Genomic DNA, 21,114 nt, shown 5'->3' with positions numbered 1-21,114 from the left:
ACTGTCTTTCCATTTTCTCCAGCTGATGGATGTAATGAATATTTTATTTTTCACCATCTGCATAACTCAAAAATAGGTGAACAGATTTCACTCAACTTTCTTAAAATGCTCCAAATATGGAAAATTTCAGCTTGGAAGAGGAGAATTTTTCAGAAAGCTGGGAGCTTCTGAAGAATAATCTCTGTGCAGCCTCAACTACCATACATGCACACAAACATTTGGTTCAGAAATGTTCTGCATATCTACATACACGTTTATTGTAATACACACATGCATATGGACTATTTATATTGACACACACAGAGTCTATGTCTAGATCATGACATTTGATTTTTTTTTCAGAAGAATTAGATGTTATAACCTAGCTCCTGGGGTTTGATTGTTTTGCACAGAGTGTAGGTCGAGAGAGTGCATACAAAGGTGGCTTAATTTATCCCCAAAGGGACAAAGATCAGTTGAGGATCAGTCTAGCAAAGGGAGTCCCAAACATTCCCTCTTTCTCCTACTATGCTAGTGGGAAGGAGTGAGAGTAGCAGGAGTTTTGTCTATTTAACACTAAGTTCTTCAGCGCAGAGACTTTTTCTTACTATGTACATTTTACAGTGATTAACACACACTTGGTTATGAACTAACATAATAAACAATAAAGTCCCTACACTGTCTCTATCCGATTGGAGGATTGCCTTTACACTGGGCAATCCTTTTTGGGCAGGCTAGTTTGGCTGGAAGGACGGATTTGGCTGGTAGCAGTGCACAAGTAAATCAGGTCCTATATTCCACTGTCAGAATATGTTTGGGTTTAGAGAAGGAAACTAGGAAGAATTGTAGAGCCTCCTTTAAGACAGCCAAGCATAATAGGTCTTCTAAAAGGCTCAGTGCAATCCTTTTTTAAACTGAGGATGGTGATAAAGGGAGGTGAAAGAATGATATTTTCTGATGGGGGTTGGATGAAGGAGATTCCCTTATTGGCAAGCATGTCCAGTGCACTCAGGATTATGGATAGAGGGATGCAGTACTAATAAATAGCTGTCAGAAGTGATAGAATGAGCATCTTGTCTGTTGTGCATACAGAGGGATTTTCTCTTATCCATATATCCAGGTTCTGAGAGTCTGCTTTTAGGTTAAAGTGTAGGTATGGCTATTCAGAAGCAAAGCTCACTGAAGGGGCTGTAGCTGTCTGTAGAAAGTATGTCTGTCATTAATCAGGCTGGAGATCACTGTCAGAGTTAAGGTAGGTGAAGTGAACAGTCAGTCAGTGGGGGAGAAAACACCTATAGTATTTATAAGGATAGTTCAGGGGAAAATAATTTTTCAAGTCTCACCTGAACATGCAAACAAACATCTTTTTTTTTTTAAACTTTTTTGCCCTTTCATTACGCTCCTGTTATTCCAATTTTAAATATAAATTAAAATTTATATTTAAAGTATGCAGCAGTCACTGACCATCACATTTAGGAATTATTAAGTACTATTGGGGCATGGTAAAAGGGCGTTTTAAAATGAAGTCATATTTTGAAAGAATACAAAATGGGATTGGACCATAGCCAGATGAATTGAACAGACAGAGCTTAAATGGACAAAACTCAATATTTGATACAGCTGATGATTCTACTCACTGAATACTGAGTTAATATTGAGTTAATACTGACGTGTTAAGAGTCATATTAGAATCAGTCACTCAGTTCTGTTGGTACAATCCATTTAGACTCGCTTTGTATGCCCTTACTTCAGACACTAGTGTCCAATTGTGATACCACTGTCATTCCTCTGCAGAACAACAGCAAATGTTCAGGGTCTTGCAGGACTGCTTCCTACTGGAGGAGAAACCAGTGATGCAGAGTTTGTGTATATTCTAAAGCATAAACTTGTTTTAGTTACACATATACGCCAGTCCTGGTACACAGGTACTTAAACAGCATGCAGGCAGAGCCTTCTTTCAGATTTCTCTACCTAGAATTAATGCCCAGTTCCCAGGGAGCTACTGTGACTAAATAATTGATTCTAATGAGAAACTGAGGCAGAAAGCAAATTCTCCTGCTACTTGCAAACCATCAAGACCACTGCCATTAACAAACCCTTGCATAACAAAAACATGCAATTTGGAGGGATAGCTCAGTGGTTTGAGCATTGGCCTGCTAAACCCAGGGTTGTGAGTTCAATCCTTGAGGGGGCCACTTAGGGATCTGGGGCAAAATCAGTACTTAGTCCTGCTAGTGAAGGCAGGGGACTGGACTTGATGACATTTCAAGGTCCCTTCCAGTTCTAGGAGATAGTATTAAATTTAAATTTATAGAGATATCCTATCACATTATATGGTCCAAAGCGTGAACATTGCACACTAAGAAATGGAACGTGAAAGGCTTTGTGTCACAGTGCCATTTGGTGACCCCTACCATAATATGTAAGAACATTCTACTTTGCCACTCTTTCATCATTTTATTTTGTCTAAGCACATGTGAAATTAATAATAATAATGCGAAACCCTTACTAAAATGAGATCAATGAGGAAGACCCATGGCACAGTGAAATGCCACCTGCCCAGCTAAGGAATTGCCTTTTTTCCCCTTCCTTCTTGGCTCTGAGTGAATAGAACAGCTATTTCTCGGTTAGTCTCACAGCACTGACCAAGGTGTCCCCTCCGATCCTTGTGGCTTCCCTTTCCCTGATCTTTATGTTGCGCGCCTATGAAAGCTGCAAATCTCATCCTCTGTGTGTGGATGATCTCATCATTTCCATGTGCTGCTAAAAGATTTAGACTTTTCATCCCCACATGTTGTGTCTTATAGTTGGCATATCAGATATCTGCTTTAACTTTGAACTCAGACACAACAATCTTCTATGTACATAACCATCTCTGGACAACTGATGTGGTACATGTATCTGATGGCAGAATTTAGCCTTTAATGTGTCCTAAGATTTTAACATGTCAATGACAGTTTAGAGGAAATTGACCAGTTAATATGACATGGAAATATTTTAAACTGTCCTGCCAGAATATGGTTTAACACCTGATGATGTTTATTATAAAGTGGCTACTCACCAGTTGTTTTTTTGGGGGGGGGGGGGAGGAGAAGAGGGCTGAGCAATGTTTACGGACCTGTTTCCAGGTTTCATGGAATACAAATTTAAAAAAATGGTTTTCCATGGCTATGATTGAATTTCAAAGCCTTGTAAACATATACTTGCTCAAATCTTGGTCATAAATTGATGATCGTATGCATTACTCTTTGGTTCTTTAGAAGCAGTGAATCCTCAATGCCTATTTCTCTGTTTCTAAGGTAACAGAGAAAGACTTTTTTTTTTTCTTTTTTTCCAGTGAATCAGACCTTGAATATTCAAGACTTCTCCAGCCAGGGAAACAAAGCAAAAAGCGGTAATATCTCAATAGAGGATTCTCTCTATATTTTAGACACAGGCTTGATTTATAGACTAGAGAAACACAAACTACCCTTAAGGCTGCAATGTGAGAGAACTGTGACAAACACAGTTGCAGGTCAGTAGAGCGTCAGGAATTTTTAATCAGAGTCAAATTAAGGAATTACAAAGGCTCACCGCTACTGTCTCATTGCTTCATCATAGGGTACATACAGAATGCAGATGAAGAATGTATTTGATGGGATTATGCACACATTCTAGTCACTGATTGCATTCTGGTAAACCAAATCTTTTTATTTGTGGAACTCTGGCTATCTGGCTTCATGTTATTGCTATTGCCTATATTCGTGTTACCTACCCTTTCCTCCCCAGGACACTTATTACTTACTTCACCGTACTGTACATCAGATGTGAGATGCAAAGCACTAAAGATTATATTTTTGAATATAGCATTAATCATTATTTATAAATAAATAAATAACATATAGTTTCCTAAAAAACAACCATGTTATTTTCATTAATCAAAAACATATGCTCTTATCACAACTGGTTTAAATTAATCATTTTTGGTAGCTGGCAGTGTTGATTCTATTTTCCTCTTACTTTGAGTGCAAGAGTTGTTGCTGTTTTTATTCTACAAATTAAACAACAAGAAGCTGCCAAAAATGAATATTATTCAAATTTAAGTTTTTGTATCTTTTATAAACCATAACTTCATGTAAAGTTTCTGGATAACTTCTATGGTTACTAAAAAATTAAATCAAAGGATTTAAACCATCATCCCTTGCTTAACAGGAGATGATGTACCTGCTTGTTAATAATATACACATCATCTAGTGATAAAATAATTATATTGCAGTTCTCCAGTGCCCTTCATCTTAATATATCAAAGCACTTTGTAAACAGTCAGTGATTAGGCCTCACAGAAACCTCTGTTCAGTTTGATCAGCCTCGCCTTAAATAAATGAAAACTGAGGTAGCCAGAGGTTAAGAGACTTGCCCGAGGTCATAGAACAACTGAGTTTTAAAATTAATATCCAGACGTTCTGCTTCCCAGTCCTGTACTCTAACCACTGTCTCACTAATCATCACACAGTGTAACATATGAAATAAAAACCTGGTTTGCAATTTTAATAGTTTGTTAAGGAACTTCTTTCAGTTCTTACTCTGTATGAAGAAAGTGTCATTAACAGTTTATGAGACTTGTATTATTTGACATATTGAAACATAGAGTGCTTAGAGTCTTACGTTCTTGGAAAGATGTGAAGAGCATCTGGAATCGGCTGTTTCGACTGCCTTCGTCTGCCCACATGCGGATTACCCCAAGACCTGTACGCAGCATCACATCATTAGCAACAGTGCTACAAAATTTAGCTTTTAAATCCTCCACCGAGCTACTTCCATCATAGACAGCCACAAAATTCCTTTTGCATTCATTTGAATTCTGCATTTCATAGTCCAAGAATCGTAAATAGATCTACAAAAGAACAAAACAAAAAAGAACTGTATAAACCAAAATAGGAACAAGAACAATTAAACAGCACTTCTCCCTGTGGTGAAAAATAGACACTTGAACTATATTCAGATCACGACCTTTTTGTTATTAGAGGTGACAAAACACAGGCCACTTTTATTATTTTTGCATTAATACAGTAACTGAGTACTGTTTATTCTTCATCACATTTTGCTTTGTTCTAAAGTCTAGTCCAGAGGAGGTCCAAATGCTTCTTTTTTTGCCTATTCTGAGACCCCCGGCTTCCAATTTAAACTCCTAAATGTATTCCTTTTAGGAGAAGCAAGTGTGTCCTCTAATCATCCAGCCTGATGACAGTCAGAAACTTCTTCCTGTACTGACACAATATTGCTCAATTACTCACCCAGCAAGAAGAATAATAAGGCAAATACTTGCAGCTCCCTCCAGCGAGTCAATGTGTGTCATCCTTGTGACATGGCTAAGCTCCACTGACTCAGGAAGTGAGAATCTAGAAACCATTCAGAACCCAAACATTAATCTTTTCATGTTTCCTCAAGCAGTCTGGTCACCATCTCGGTCTTTTTCAACAAAGCTCATTAAGTCAACAGGGATGAAACCAACAGTGTTCCAGAGAAATTAATCTAAAACCCTATGAGGCTTTAATAAGAAAGGAATATCTTTTTCTGAACTTTAAGCCATCTTATCAAATGTAACTAAAATAATCATCCTGCCTAAAGAATCCAGTAAATTTGTTTATTAATTTTAAGGAAAACTTATTCTCAATTAAAATCTATATGACCTCCAATAGAGGAAGCCATATTACTGATTTGAGAGCCTTTCCTAATAAATTAAAGCAAAATCAAACATACCAGTATTACAGAAAGTAAATTAGAGGTTAGGCAGGCACATGATATACAACTAGACCATACAGGATAACTAGCACACCTTAGGCAAATATTGAAGAAAGCTAGATTACAGCAGAAATAATAAAAAATAAAAATAAAAATCAATCTATACATGTATTTGAACCCAATGATTGAATGTATTCCAAAGCTGCATCTTTATTTTGAAACAAAAACAAACAAAAAGGACCCCTCCGACTGAAGTAGCAATCAGCATTACTTCTCTCTCCAATGAACTTTCTGCACAAAAAAATCTCGACTTCAAACAGTTCTTCCCATGAAAAGACAGAAGGGGAGGAGCACGATCTCTCTAGTTTTGTGGCTTCAAGCAAGTATATAAGCACAACTCCTCCCAGACAACATGGAGGAATCTAGATGTTACGACACTCATGTTTCAAAACTCCTATTGCTTATGTAAGCAGAGTCAGGATGAGCTTTACCCTGACATCTTGTGGTGAATTATGGCGAGTGTGGAAAAGAACTCCAGGGGCTGATCTTGTTTGCATAGGCACACCCACTCACCTGGCATGAAACAACAGCAACTGAAAGTGGTTACTTTGGCTGGTGTGGGATCCCCAGTTTTCTCTATTGTTGGGGCAGGAAGAATAAAGTTTTGTTACCCTGATTCTGTGAATCAAGGCCAGTGGAACTGTTATATGACAGAAGGACTGAGTGAGTCCTTCACCATTACCTAAGTAGCACTTGCTTGACAAGGGACATGGGTTACAAAACCAAGTAAATTGAGAGAGGACGGGAACAGGTATTTGTACTGGATGGCATGGGCCCCCTCTGAGGGTTTGAAACACCAATTGTACTATCTCCTCTCTCCACTGTTGAATGCCAGAGCTAACTTTGATTCCATTAGGAGTCTAGTTACAGGCTGCTGAGCTGAATTCACTTTGGGCCAATGGTGCACCAGCACTGGGGCTCCCCTACTATGAGCTGAAATTGCTAAGAGCTGAAATCACAAAAGAGCTAAAGTTATTAAGAGCTGAGATCACTGAGTGCTGTGTTAACTAGTGGGGGAGCCTGAAACTATATTGCTAAGCAGCTGGCGGAGCAATTTGTGGGGACGATTGGAGGAGCAGCGAGCGGCACGGAGCCTTTCGGGGCTGGTTGGAGCGGCCCAAGGAACGGTGAGCGGAGCTGTTTGCAGGGACGGGTGGAGCGGCTCACAGGTCGGTGAGCAGAGCGGAGCAACTTGCAGAGCGGAGCAGTTTGTGGGACGGCGGGAAGTGGACTGGCTCGTGGTGAAGGCTGTGGCGGAACCCCACGGAGAGACGGCCAGCCGGCCTCAGATCACGTAAGGTGCCCCTTAACACCCTGCATCCCCCCCCCCCTTTTACTCTGGGGCTGCACTGACCAAGGACAGAGACTTTGGGGTCTGTTGCACTTTTGGGACTTTGGGTGGTTGCTGGACCCAAGAGACATTGGGGGTGTTGGACTTTGGGGACTCTGGGTGATTTTTGGGTTGCTGGATTCAAGAACCAAAGGGAAAGGACACAGCCCAATTTGCTGGGGTGGGTTTTTTGCTCATGGTTTGTGTTACGAATCCTGTTTGTGGTGTTTTTCCAATTTAATGCTGATGTCGTCTACCTCATGTTATTAAACATTTTCTGTTACACTCAGACTCCGTGCTTGCGAGAGGGGAAGTATTGCCTCTTAGAGGCACCCAGGGGGTGGTATGTAATTATCCCAGGTCACTGGGTGGGGGCTCGAGCCGGTTTTGCATTGCGTTATTGAAATGGAACCCCTAGATACAGAACCCGGCCCTTGTTGCTGCCAACTTAGATGGGCAGAAGGGTTACATTTAGAATGAATGGGCACTATTTAACAGCCTCCCACTTCACAGTGTATATTTCCAAATCACCTATTAATTTTTTTAGATACTATATTGGAATCCATTGGTACTTTTTATGCCTGACAAGTAGTCTCTCTTTAGAGAATGCAATAGAGATTCCTGTGGCACCTTTAAGACTAACAGATGTATTGGAGCATAAGCTTTCGTGGGTGAATGCCCACTTCGTCGGACGTGCAAATTGGCAAAGACAGTTACCAGCCATACTGTACTGTCTGTTGCTTTGCAAGTTGGCAAAGATGGTTACCAGTTATACTGTACCGTCTGCTGCGGGTCATGGGTGCTCCTGGCCGGCCTCAGTGAGGTTGGTCGGGGGCGCCTGGACAAAAATGGGAATGATTCCCCAGGTCATTCTCTTCTTTAAGTTTTGTCTAATGGAGAGTCAGTCCTGCCTAGAATATCAGGCAAGCCTACTAAAGAACCAGAGAGGCAAACGGCCGCTCCGGGTCAGAGCCCCAGACATCCCGCAGAAATGATGAGCTGCATGCCATTCTAGGGGGTGCCCCTACAACAACCCCACCCATTGCTTCCCTCCACTCCTACCCCTCCCGGGCTACCTTGGCAGTTATCCCCCCATTTGTGTGATGAAATAATAAAGAATTCATGAATTTGAAACAACACTGACTTTATTGCCTCAGCAAGCAGAGATCAAAGGGGGGAGGGGAGCACAGCTGGTTTACAGCGAAGTTGAGTGAACCACCATTCTGCACTTGCTCAGCCTATAGCTGAAAATGGGAATCTGTGATAAGCACTAGGATAGAAGCACAGGCAAGACTGAATCTCCATTTGTGTGTGGGCCTTTGGTTGACACTGGTAAAATATAAAATGTCCCAGGATATGTATGTTGGGGGACAGTTCTAAATGGCAGCTTAATTTTTTTATTTGCAGCAAAATGTAGAGGTCTAAGTATCTGATTGTGAGCCCTGGGAGCAAGGGGTAGGTGCGACTGCGTGGTGCTGCCAACTGGGAGAGCAGCCTGAGGCAGAAGCCTCCAGCTGGCATGATATTCCAGGCAGGACTGAAGCTCCATTATACAAAACTTAGAGAAGAGAATGACCTGGAGTCATTCCCTTTTTTGTCTAGGCGCCCCCGACCGACCTCACCAAGGCCAGCCAGGAGCACCCATGGGACGATGATGATGGTTACCAGTCATACTGCACCGTCTGCCGTCTGCAAGACAAGGCAAGGGGATGCTGCTGTGTAGCGCTGCAGCACCGCGTCTGCCAGCAGCATCCAGTAGACATACGGTGACAGTGAAAAAAGGCGAGAAACCATTTTTTCCTCTTTGCTTACATGGGTGGTGGTGGTGGCTGACAACATACACCCTGAACCACCCGCGACAATGTTTTTGACCCTTCAGGCATTGGGAGCTCAACCCAGAATTCAAATGGTTTTCGGAGAGTGCGGGAACTGAGGGATAGCTACAGTCATCAGTCGCCCCTCCCTCCACGAGCGTCCATTTCATTCTTTGGCTTTCTGGTACACTTGTCTCAGCTCCTTAAGTTTCATGCAGCACTGTGTTGAGTCCCTGTTGTGGCCTCTGTCTATCATGGCCTTGGAGATTTTTTCAAATGTTTTGGCATTTCGTCTTTTGGAACGGAGTTCTGATAGAACAGATTCATCTCCCCATACAGAGATCAGATTTAGTATCTCCTGTATGGTCCATGCTGGAGCTCTTTTTTGATTCTGGGACTGCATGGTCACCTGTGCCGATGAGTTCTGCATGGTCACCTGTGCTGATCAGCTTGCCACGCTGGGCAAACAGGAAATGAAATTCAAAAGTTCGCGGGGCTTTTCCTGTCTACCGGGCCAGTGCATCCGAGTTCAGATTGCTGTCCAGAGTGGTCACAACAGTGCACTGTGGGATAGCTCCTGGAGGCCAATACCATTGAATTGTGTCCACACTAACCCTAATTCAAACCGGCAATGTCGATTTCAGCGCTATTCCCCTCATTGGGGAGGAGTACAGAAATCGATTTTAAGAGCCCTTTATGTCGACAAAAATGGCTTCGTTATGTGGACGGGTGCATGGTTAATTCGATTTAATGCTGCTAAATTCGATCTAAACTCATAGTGTAGAGCAGGCCTTTGTATCCAGTAGTCTTTTACAAGCTCCAGGCTTCTCTTTGCCAGGAAGACTCAGCATATCTGTAAGAGGAGCTATAAACAAGCAAGAGAGTCACCAACAAGCACCCAGTCAGATCTCTACAGGCCACCAGCAGATGACTGCGAATCCTGGGCAACTACTTTTCTTTTAAAAGGCCAGATTGTGAGTGACTCCTGGCATTCCTGTGGAGCAAGGAGAAGCAAACAAGAATCCTTCCGCCTCCCTGCATGGTTGTGAAGGGCCTCTCAACAGTAGCAGCCCATATGCTCTGGAAGCATATGCCCCTGCCAAAGTAAGACTCTGGAAAAAAAGGGGTGGGTGGGATAGACAGGGTCATGCCACTTCTGTACTGATGGCTCGTACACTGTGGAGAACAATCTGTCACATGCTACTGAATAGAGCAGATTGCTCGCCCCCTGTGCACAAGGAGAAGCACAACAGAAATTGAAGCACAATCCCCACCAGTGCTCGTCCTGCACTGGTGTAGTTCTGCATGAACTCCTGCTCAGGATGGAGACGTAAATGTTTATCTTACTTTCCTATGCTCCTCCACCTTAGACGGGTACTATGGCTACAGGTTATGGTAAAGGAGCTCTGATAGCCTTCATCACATCATTGCAGTTAATAACTATATTTGTACCCCAACTGCACTCTCCACCAGGAAACAGCATTTGAAAGCATGGCTGAATCTTTCACACCAACTACTCTCCCATTCCAAAAAAATACACAAATACATTATTGTAAAAGCTAAATAATCATAGTAAGGCTAGTTTAGGGGTAACAACTTTCATTCCCAACAACAAAATCAGGGGCAATTTTCATCACTTTTACATACTACCATTCTCACAATATGTTGTAACACTCAGTGCAATTTCTTCATCCCTTCACTATAGGCATTCACTTCACATGTTCCTCTATTTCTGCAGGCTTCTGTTTTAAAGACCTCCAGTGGCCTACCATCCTTTAGCCTTATAAAAAAAACTAGCCTGTTTCTGAAAGTAGGTTAATATGGCAGCAGACAAGGAACAAAAAGCATGGTAATGTGGATTTTCACCTCCCTGTTGTTTACAAACAAGCTAACAATCTGAACTTCATAAATGAAATATATTTGTTTCCTAGTCCCAATTCTGTTTTCAGTCACAGGACTTCAGCTCTGGCATTACCGGTGTATCTGGGAGCACGGTTTGGCATAGTAAATATAGATTGGTCAGAAATCAACATTGATGCATTGGATTCAAATAATTAGCTTAAAACTGCATGTCAACTGTGCAAAAGAAAGAGCAGCTCCAAAAACAAAATGCAGATTTGTACATTAAAGCCAAGGAGGACCTGGTCCTGTGAGTTTCCATTCTCAATGACCATCACAGGAGTTGAGTGCATTCAGAACTTCACATGAGGAAACCAAGGCTTGATCCAAAGCTTATTGAAATCAATCAGGGCCGTTCATTTGACTTCAGTTGGGTTTGGATCAGTCCCACAATGCTTCTCAAGATCAAAGACCTACATTATTCAGTGCATGACTAAAAATTGAATCCCAATTAAAAAGACTCTGACAACTTGGTATCTGGTCAGCTAAAAAAAAGAGCTAAAAGTAATCTCAGGTACTAGACCCGCTCCTTCATGCCTCTACCAATTTGTGTTGTTTTATGATTATATATTTCTATATTTCTCTAACCTGATGTGTGAAACACCCACACAAATAGTGGAAGCTGACTAGCAAACTGAATATGCTGGAAGAAAGAGTAAAACTGACTGTGCTATCTAATTCACAATGCTCATGATCGAAAACCCCAGTCAGCAGCAAGATTTTTACTGAACTTTGGGTCAGGCTTAAAGTGATCCAACTGAAAATGAGAATTTTTTTCTTATTTTTCTAATCTCATTTATTCTGATTTTAAGTGCTATTTGTAATGCCAGAACATAAGAAACTTTCACACAAAAGTTAACAGAGTCCTTTAAAATAAATGTAAGGCCTGCTCTATCCTCCATTCAGGTTTGGGAGTTTTGCCATTGATTTCAATGTGGAATAACTAGGTTGCTAGTATTTTAAGTAAGCACTTGCACATGACCATATTAAGCATTATGAGGTCTTTTCTTAATTAACAACACAATATGCTATAAAGTAGAAACATAACCATTGTATCTTCTTTTTCCACATTTATGTCAGAAAATGTCAATGAAACCCTTTTCTTCAAACCACCAATTCCATGTTATATTGGAGGGTGGGGAGAAATGTACCAGCACAGTTTTAGAGCATTCGTTTTTACAGAGCATTGAGATGTCGCTGCAAATGCCAATGCTATTAGCAACAAAAATGATAAAGCTTCACTGCAGCTGTGGCATATATAATTTATATCCCCTGATCGCATTATGGTTTAAATAATTGTCTTGTCACCTTTAAGTTTGTATTTTTATCATAATAATGAAAAAAGAAATGTTGGTTAAATTGTACTGTTTTTTATTTAGCTTTGAAAGTAACGGAAAGCCCTGACTGAATATATTAAAGGAAAAGAGAGATTGTAAACTATGAATAATATATAACTTCAGTAAAAAAGTCAGATTATAATCTCTTCATTGTGAATCACTTTTGATGAGTTCTTTTTTAATCATTCACCAAAGGTTTGGTCTGACAATGTGATTGATTAGGCAGGTTAGGAAAAGCTTCAAACCACTTCCCAGAATAACTGCCTTAATACTTGTGTGCAGAAAATCAGTTCTTTATAAGGCACCAAAACAAAGCTCATAATAAAGAAAGTATTTGTTCAACTGCCAAGAATAATGTATGTGAAAGAAAAGCTCCTTTCAGTCTAGATCTGACTTCAAAATCCTGTACACCTGTCTCTCTGCTGCAGCTAATTCCCCTGGTGTCTAGGTGGTGTAGGTGGGCCTATGCCACTCTCCTGTGCAGCTCCTGGAATAGGACCGTATCAAGGATGAGGAGAGGTGAGTGGCTGGAGCACTTTGCATTCTGGCTATTCTGAACTGTGGAACAAAACAAAGGCATCGGTGCAAAGCTGCTATAAATCAGAGCAGCATTGGGAGCTGCCCTAACTTATTCTGCAGGTTATGCCAGCTCCAGAAGCAGCCCAGAATTAGTGAAGCACAAATGTCTTTTTTTTATGATACACCTATCAATAACTAATTTCACAGTATGGTGCAATAATCATTTTCAGTCTACACATTCAACATCAGTCATAGCTCTTTATTCTGGCAGAGAACGGGAATCCCGTCTATTTAGTGGAAAACCTGTATTTATATTGCAATTATATGAAAATAACCTAATAAATAGGAGCTTAAAGTGGGTATCTGCAATAATCCTGTTCCATCCTTTGCCACACAACTATTCCAAATTTCCTCCAAACTTTCATTGAATAGAGAAATGCTGCCACGAATCTGTCATCTAATTTTATGTAACTCTTGGGCAACTTTTCATTTTGGGTACTGAATGCCAAATGTTATAATAGATAGGTACATTGTGTTCATTCTGTTCCGTAATAACACACAAAATGATCTATCTCTCAGCTTTCCAAAGTTGGTGTGCACATAGACTCTAGTTTGCAAAGCCTGGACTCTTTGCAGTTCTGCTGAGGGGGTAGTGCCCTCACATCACTGGTAAAAGACATTTTTGGAACCTCAACTGCTGTGCTGCCTTTAGAAGATGTGTATGAAAATAGGTGACGAGCGCAAAGTTATTCCACTCCAGAAGAGAGGAGAAATGGTGTGCTAGCCATCTGTAATTAATCCAAGTGTTCACTGATGAGTAAGCTGCAAAAATAATGTAATGGTGGCTGAAAGATAAAACCAAAAAAAAAAAAATTGTTTACGGTTAAACCCTAACTGAATGTTTTATTACTATTTTGTTTCATTTTAACCATTTTGTTTTTTTTTCTTTTTTAAAATAAAACTAGCTAAATTTCAAAACATTGAAACACTGGCTTGAAACTAAAAGTCAAGATGTTTCATTTCAAAAACATCAAAATGAAACATCTTGACTTTGAAAAAAGTCATCAAAGCTATTAGTTAAATTCAATCTAAATTTCTGAATATTTTTTGTTGATCTCAAACTGGGTGAATCAACTATTTATCTGAAAAAAATTGTCCAGCTCTACTGAGTTGGGCCTGGACAAATGAGACACTATAATAAAACCAAAGAAGGAACCCACTGGATTAAGGGGGAAACATCCTTTTTCTATATTTTATTTGAGAAACAATGACAAAAACATTGACAACTGTGGAGGAAAAGTAAGAATGGGGAGTCTATTCATCAGTGGCTCATTCTCAGAAGTATAGGGCTCAGACTAAAGATATATGAATTTACCGTGGCTCTGTTTTCACTGATTTCTAGAACGACAAACAGAAGATGATACTATTGGATTTGGCAATGTTTTTTAAACATTACATATTCTGACCACATGATCTTAGTGTCAACATAAAGATGGGATATAAAATATGGAAAATAAAGGGATACATCACCTCACAGTTAACGAGCTCTCCTGATTCTTTAAAGCTCAGAGTAAAGACGTGTTGGAGAAAATTACCCATTATGCTGCCCACATTGTTATTTATAGCAAATGAAGGTTACTGTGACAGTGAGGTGACAAATTACCTTCCAATGCTGAAGGAAAATAACAGTTTAAAAGTTCAACACTTAGAAATTGCTAAGCAAGACCCGTGTGTACAAAGAAATATACACCATATTCGTATTCTTAAATTAAGTGCCAAATCAGTGAGCAGATGCAGGACTGACCTTGGATCGTGGTGGTGCTCGGATGTACCATTTACAGTCAACCGCCTCCGTATCAGAAGCTTTTCCTTCCTTCACAATTTGCACAGATTCCACAATTCCTTCAGGTCCTCCCATCTCAAACTCACAAACTGAATAACAAAATACCACAAAAATGAAACCTGAACAGCAAGCAAAAAATATTTTCTACAGCAGAAGGCAAAGTCCTCCAAGTTTTATGAAATATCTAGCATACCAACCTGGCAATGGTTTCAAAACTCCCAGGTCCTTAAAGTCCGGATCTTAAAAATTTAGAAAGGAGAAAATCAGTCTCGTTCAATATTTTGGTTATAACATTTTGTTGAGTTTCATTAGAATATTACAAGCAATTGTGGGAGAATCTCTCTACACTTATTTCCCAGAAACTTTTAAAGACCACAGCAACAATTGATAATGCAAAACATGTTGCCAGTTTACTATTAAGCTCTTTTTATTTTCCATTATGAAAATCTGCTATAGGCATAATTTTCTTTGTCTCCATCCCAATTTCTTATCACTAAACACGAGAGATGTTTTCAGGATACACCAGTGGGCAAGAGCACCAGACAGCCATCCCTTTGGTGTTTTGATGCAGCTATCTAATGCAAGTGGTTATCTTTCCAGACATTGCACACCGGATCCCTTTGCCTACTTCACAAACCCTTGCACAGCATGGTTACCATAGCTAAAGGAACTCACACTGCAGTTTATGATATCTGAATGATCTGTGACCCCAATTGATAGTGCACTAGTTGAGCCACTGTCTTTGCCAAAAATCAGCCCTGTGGCTGTTAATAAATAAATACCAGTTTGCCACGGGATACATTGAGTGAACAAAGTTAATGAATATAATGCAGCTTGCTGTTTTAGTGCATACACACACAACTATCTTTAATCTCTGAGAAACTTTGTACCCTATTTATAGCCAAGTGCATGATTTACATAAAACGAGATTGGTCTCAGCCCTGTGCCCTAGTAGACAAGTGTCCACATTATACAAATCAGCATTTCACAAAGTTTGGCACAGTCCGAAGACACTGTTCAAGAGAAGCCCAAAACTGAAATGTGAAAGGACTAAAATATTTCAAGACAGGATAATCCCTTGAGATTAGATTAGTCATTGTTCAGGAATCAATCATCATTCTCCTTGACATGCATATTCCAGCTTCCAATAGGCTGTCTCTTTATCTTCATGAGAAAGAAAACAAGAAAAAAAAAAAAAGGTGCGGGTCTTGATATTTTTGTCAAAATTCATAAGATTTGGTCTCCCCAGATTGGTGACAAATACTTATGACACACACTTTGTCACAACTTCTCCTGGACTTTTTAGAATTCTGAGCCACCTTTTGCCCAGACTTCATTGGAATAGTTCAAGATATAAGCTCTGATAGAGTTTGAATCTATGTATTCAATAGATTTTATTTTATTGTCTCAGAATTAGATCACTGTATCAAAAGCTTAAAAGCATGAAAAAATGTCTTCAGAAATATGGAAATGCTGTGCAATTTCTGCAATGCCATCTCAACCAGGGCTAGTCCATACAAGGAGAAGAAGAACAAGAAAGAATGTTCAGTATATTGGATCAGTTACAATATATTGGCTTTAAAAATTAAATGCGTAAAATCACCTTGTGACACCATGTGTCTGTACACTTTAGTGTGTGCTTATGTTCTTTGCAATGATCTTTTGTTGTTTCAGAATATAGGTCTTAGTTACATGCCCATAAACTAAAGGGACTGCAAATATATCTCAGCAGACAATCAGCATTAATTGTTAAGAAGACATTTAAAAAAAAAAAACCCTAAATTTAATTAAATATACCAGTTAATGAATTTAGATACCAATACCTATAGCTGAAAGCAGGACATTTATATAACTGGAATCTATTTAATTAAACTACAAACTCAAATTAACATCCGAAACCAGAGAGTCCTATGTACAATGCAGCCATTCAGTTTTCTCTAACAGATGGTTTTAAATCTTCATGGGCTGGATTCTCAGGTCTGCTGAGGCAACTTTAAGGCCACTTTGTGTTGCTTATGTGGTGCACTGTGCCAGGAGAAGGGCAGTAGAGAATTCTTCCTGTACCAGTTAACTCTTGAGTGGCAGAGGTGACTCTGTCACCTCCTGCTCCAGATGCCCCCTCACAACGTAAGGAGGGGAGGAGCATGATGTAGGTGGGAGAGAGCCTGGCAAAGATGAACTCTGTTACACAAATCCTTGTAGGCATAAGTTACGGCTGCCCCTATGCACACACATTTCGCTTAAGGGCTGAGAGACTCTGAATCACGGAGCAACAACAACTTGCCCGGGGACCCTATCTCAGATGGAGTGGAGACTCAGGTCCAAGCGGTTTTATTAATTTTAATCTACAAGTGGGGGGTTATTTGGAATATTCATAAGAAGATTTAAATAAGTTGGGGCAGTACAAGTGTCCATCAAGGCCTCATCAACTTCTTGTCTTCAGTTAGCAACAGGGAGCACCACCATACCCACACATACACCCTTCTTGAGGGTTGCCACAGCTGCTCCCAGAATGAGGGTCATTCTGGTCATATGTTATGTTTGCTGAGGATAGGGGGCAGGCCCCTCAAGGCCTCTCTTGCCCCTCCCCAGAGTCTCTGACAGTTCCATACACTTTTACAGAGGTGGCAAGAGGCAGAAATGTGGCAAGATTTCCAAGCTGGAAGGAAAAAAAAAAACATTTTTTCTTTTTTTTTTCTCTCGACCCCTTCTCCCCCCGCCCCAACTGAACTTCTAAACTGGAAGATAATAGCACCGGTCTAAATGTATCAAGATAAAGTGGGACACTTCTGTAGTTTCTTGATGTAAAACTCACTCCACATGCTATTTCACTAGATGACCTTCTCCTGTGTTACTTGTTCTTTCTTTCGAGTGGCTTGTAGATTTTAAGGCCAGAAGGGACCATAATGATCATCTAGCCTGATCTGCTGCATAACACAGGCCCAGTAATTTCACCCAGTAATTCTTGTATCAAGTCCAATCAAAGCCAGAGTACAGGCTCACTTGTTCCAACAGGATTTTAATTAACTCATGTGGAAGTTCCTTCGGCTTGATTTTCAGAGACGCTGGAAACCTGTGGCTCCCATTGACATCTACAGGAGATGTGGCTGCTCAGGACTTTTGAAAGCTTTATTCTGAAGCTTTTCTGTAGCAAAATAATGAGGTTTGATTTTGAGATTAAAGAAAAACTAAGGTGCTCAAGTGCTACTCCACATAGGCTCCATAAAATATAAATATTGGATACACAAATACATAATAAATAAATAAAGCAACAACCTAGAATAGAAGTTATACATTATAGATGAGGCTGAAATTTGAACCATGTTCAAACAGTTTGTTATTTGAATAACAAATAGCTAGTAGATTTATTATTTGTTTTTGAAGTAATATAACACTAAATGGCTTATTTTAGAGACTGCTGTTTATGATTTAATAAAACAGATGGTGCTTGTTTTATTATTAGTTCTGCTCAGTCAGAGTAAAGCAGAGCAGAACCTTTGTTAAGTTATTTATATACTGAGTGGCCAAACCTTCTGATTGGTGACAAACATCCTGTTGCTTGCAGCTGGAAGAAACAATGGGAAAATCCAGGAGGATCTACAAGGCAGCAAAACAGGATAGGATAGAGGAATCATTAAGCAGGTCCTCAAGGAATCAATTCTGAAGCACTTAGAGGAGAGGAAAGTGATCAGGAACAATCAGCATGGATTCACCAAGGGCAAGTCATGCCTGACTAACCTAATTGCCTTCTATGAGGAGATAACTGACTCTGTGGATGAGGGGAAAGCAGTGGATGTGTTATTCCTTGACTTTAGCAAAGCTTTTGATATGGTCTCCCACAGTATTCTTGCCACCAAGTTAAAGAAGTATGGGATGGATGAATGGACTATAAGGTGGATAGAAAGCTGGCTAGATCATTGGGCTCAATGGGTAGTGATCAACAGCTCCATGTCTAGCTGGCAGCCAGTTTCAAGTGGAATGCCCCAGGGGTCGGTCCTGGGACCGGTTTTGTTCAATATCTTCATTAATGATCTGGAGGATGGCATGGACTGCACTCTCAGCAAGTTTTCAGATGACACTAAACTGGGAAGAGTGGTAGATACGCTGGAGGGTAGGTATAGGATACAGAGGGACCTAGACAAATTAGAGGATTGGGCCAAAAGAAACCTGATGAGGTTCAACAAAGACAAGTGCAGAGTCCTGCACTTAGGACGGAAGAATCCCATGCACTGTTGCAGACTAGGGACCGAATGGCTAGGAAGCAGTTCTGTAGAAAAGGACCTAGGGGTTACAGTGGATGAGAAGCTGGATATGAGTCAACAGTGTGCTCTTGTTGCCAAGAAGGCTAACAGCATTTTGGGCTATATAAGTAGAGGCATTGCCAGCAGATCGAGGGATGTGATCGTTCCCCTCTATTCGACATTGGTGAGGCCTCATCTGGAGTACTGTGTCCAGTTTTGGGCCCCACACTACAAGAAGGATGTGGAAAAATTGGAAAGAGTCCAGTGGAGGGCAACAAAAATGATTGGGGGCTGGAGCACATGACTTATGAGGAGAGGCTGAGGGAACTGGGATTGTTTAGTCTGCAGAAGAGAAGAATGAGGGGGGATTTGATAGCTGCTTTCAACTACCTGAAAAGGGGTTCCAAAGAGGATGGATCTAAACTGTTCTCAGTGGTACCTGATGACAGACCAAGGAGTAATGGTCTCAAGTTTCAGTTGGGGATATTAGGATTCAGGTTGGATATTAGGAAAAACTTTTTCACTAGGAGGGTGGTGAAGCACTGAAATGGGTTACCTAGGGAGGTGGTGGAATCTCCTTCCTTAGAGGTTTTTAAGGTCAGGCTTGACAAAGCCCTGGCTGGGATGATTTAGTTGCGAATTGGTCCTGCTTTGAGCAGGGGGTTGGACTAGGTGACCTCCTGAGGTCCCTTCCAACTGTGATATTCTATGATTCTATGAACCTTTAAGGGAAATTGGAATGCATCAGAAAGTCTCTGGAGGGGCAGATGTCTTGCAATCTCTATAAATATAGCATGGAGAAAAGCATGAAGAATCTCCATGGGAGGGTGCAGGAATGCATTTGAGTCTGTAAACGGAAAGTTTTGTTGCATATTGGGTTTGCTTTAAAAAAAGATCATATTGAGTATTTACAGGAGCAGCAAAGGTCTCTGAAAGGAATGAGAGGTGTCAAGGCACCTTTAAAGTGAATGGTGTTGCAGCCCATTTCACAATTAATGGAATTCCTAGAAATCAAATACATATAATACTCACTGGAAAGACTGAGGAGCAGAAGTACAGCTATGGCTTCTTATGAGAGAGTAAAGGAGAGATTTGAGATGTTTACAGTCGGTTGCAGGAGAACAAGAAAGGTGTGGGAGTTCATCGGGATCCATAAAGAGAGGGTGGGGGTTATCTATGGAATTTGTAAAAAATGGATTACAACTCTTACATAGGAGGTGTATGAGAACACTGTGGATCTCAATAGGAGACAGGGGAGGAGAACATTTAAGGTATTTCCACAGGCAGGAGCTTATCAAGGATCACAATAGTGGGCATGTCAGTTAATTCTTCAAAAACTTAAATCAACATCATCATTTTTTCCAGACAGTTTAAGCAAACTGTAGCCTCCCGTGCAGCTCTATAGCCACACACATGCACACCCATAGCAGGTCACTGCAGCCTGGCCAATAACTAAACTGCCTAGTTAATGTTTTGGTCAGACAACTTATGAAGTAATGCCTGATTCACTTTTTTTTTTACTCATAACAAAATAAATCTAGGGCCAAATCCCATGCGGTGATGAGTGTTTTCAACTCCCGCTGACTTCAGTAGATGCCAAGCACCCACAGCACTTCACAAGAGTGTTCAAAATTAGCAACTTCACACAGTTTCAAACTTCACATACTTATACCAAGAAGACATGATGGACAACATTGTTATTTACTTATTATTTAAACATATATGTAGCAAATTCAGCAACAAAAATGTACAATTACTATAATGTCATAATATGCAAGCAAAACAAACTCTCCAAAACATGTTCAAAATAATTCTGCACCAACTCAACATTCTGGAGGAAAAAAGTACAAAATATGCCCAATATAACTTTTCAATGGATACACACCACAGATTCCACAATGCCTACTGTAGATGTTTCTCCACTGTGCTGAACTAAAACCAAAGTTTCACATAACACACACCACCACAAAGGAGACATCGCTCATGACAACAAGCAGCATAACACCAGATTCCATGTTGTATACAAATTTGAAAAACAAACATATTTCACATTACAGCACAGATTTCACAGACTTTCCAAATTCAAAAACAAACATTTGGTATATATTCTGGAATTTGTATAACTGCATGCTTTATGTTAATGTATGATGTATTTGGAGCATGTGTTGGGAAAAAGTTGGGAGAAAGTAAAAACTATTTTGCAACTGCATTATGGAATCTATCTTGCTGTTATTTCTACATTCTTTCCAACAAGAAAGCAACATATCTGGCTTCTTAAATGCTTGGAAACTATGACATTTAAATACAAGGAGGGGTAAGCAATGAGCTAGGCCAATGGCTTGGATTTGAAATGGTGTGGTCATACATTAGA

At 40.3% G+C, this 21,114-nt stretch overlaps 1 protein-coding gene across 11 annotated transcripts in view; it reads right to left on the bottom strand.

Moving 5' to 3' along the window:
• Positions 1–21,114, bottom strand: part of NETO1 (neuropilin and tolloid like 1) — an 88,504-nt gene that overhangs the window by 18,064 nt on the left and 49,326 nt on the right. For all 11 annotated transcript variants that reach the window (XR_004644688.1, XR_004644687.1, XR_004644689.1 and 8 more), the window contains exons 5-7: positions 14,700–14,741; positions 14,464–14,591; positions 4,624–4,852 (exon numbers count right to left, since the gene is read on the bottom strand). Coding sequence is in view for 8 of the 11 variants with exons in the window: in XM_034762526.1 (XP_034618417.1) it covers positions 4,624–4,852; positions 14,464–14,591; positions 14,700–14,741 (399 nt within the window). In the remaining 3 variants the exon portion in view is untranslated. The remainder of the gene's footprint in view (positions 1–4,623; positions 4,853–14,463; positions 14,592–14,699; positions 14,742–21,114) is intronic.

The sequence above is a fragment of the Trachemys scripta genome, chromosome 2, assembly GCF_013100865.1.
Source record: "Trachemys scripta elegans isolate TJP31775 chromosome 2, CAS_Tse_1.0, whole genome shotgun sequence".
NCBI lineage: Eukaryota > Metazoa > Chordata > Testudines > Emydidae > Trachemys > Trachemys scripta.
Note: the sequence above shows the minus strand (reverse complement) of the source record. Positions and strands in the feature narration are given on the sequence as shown.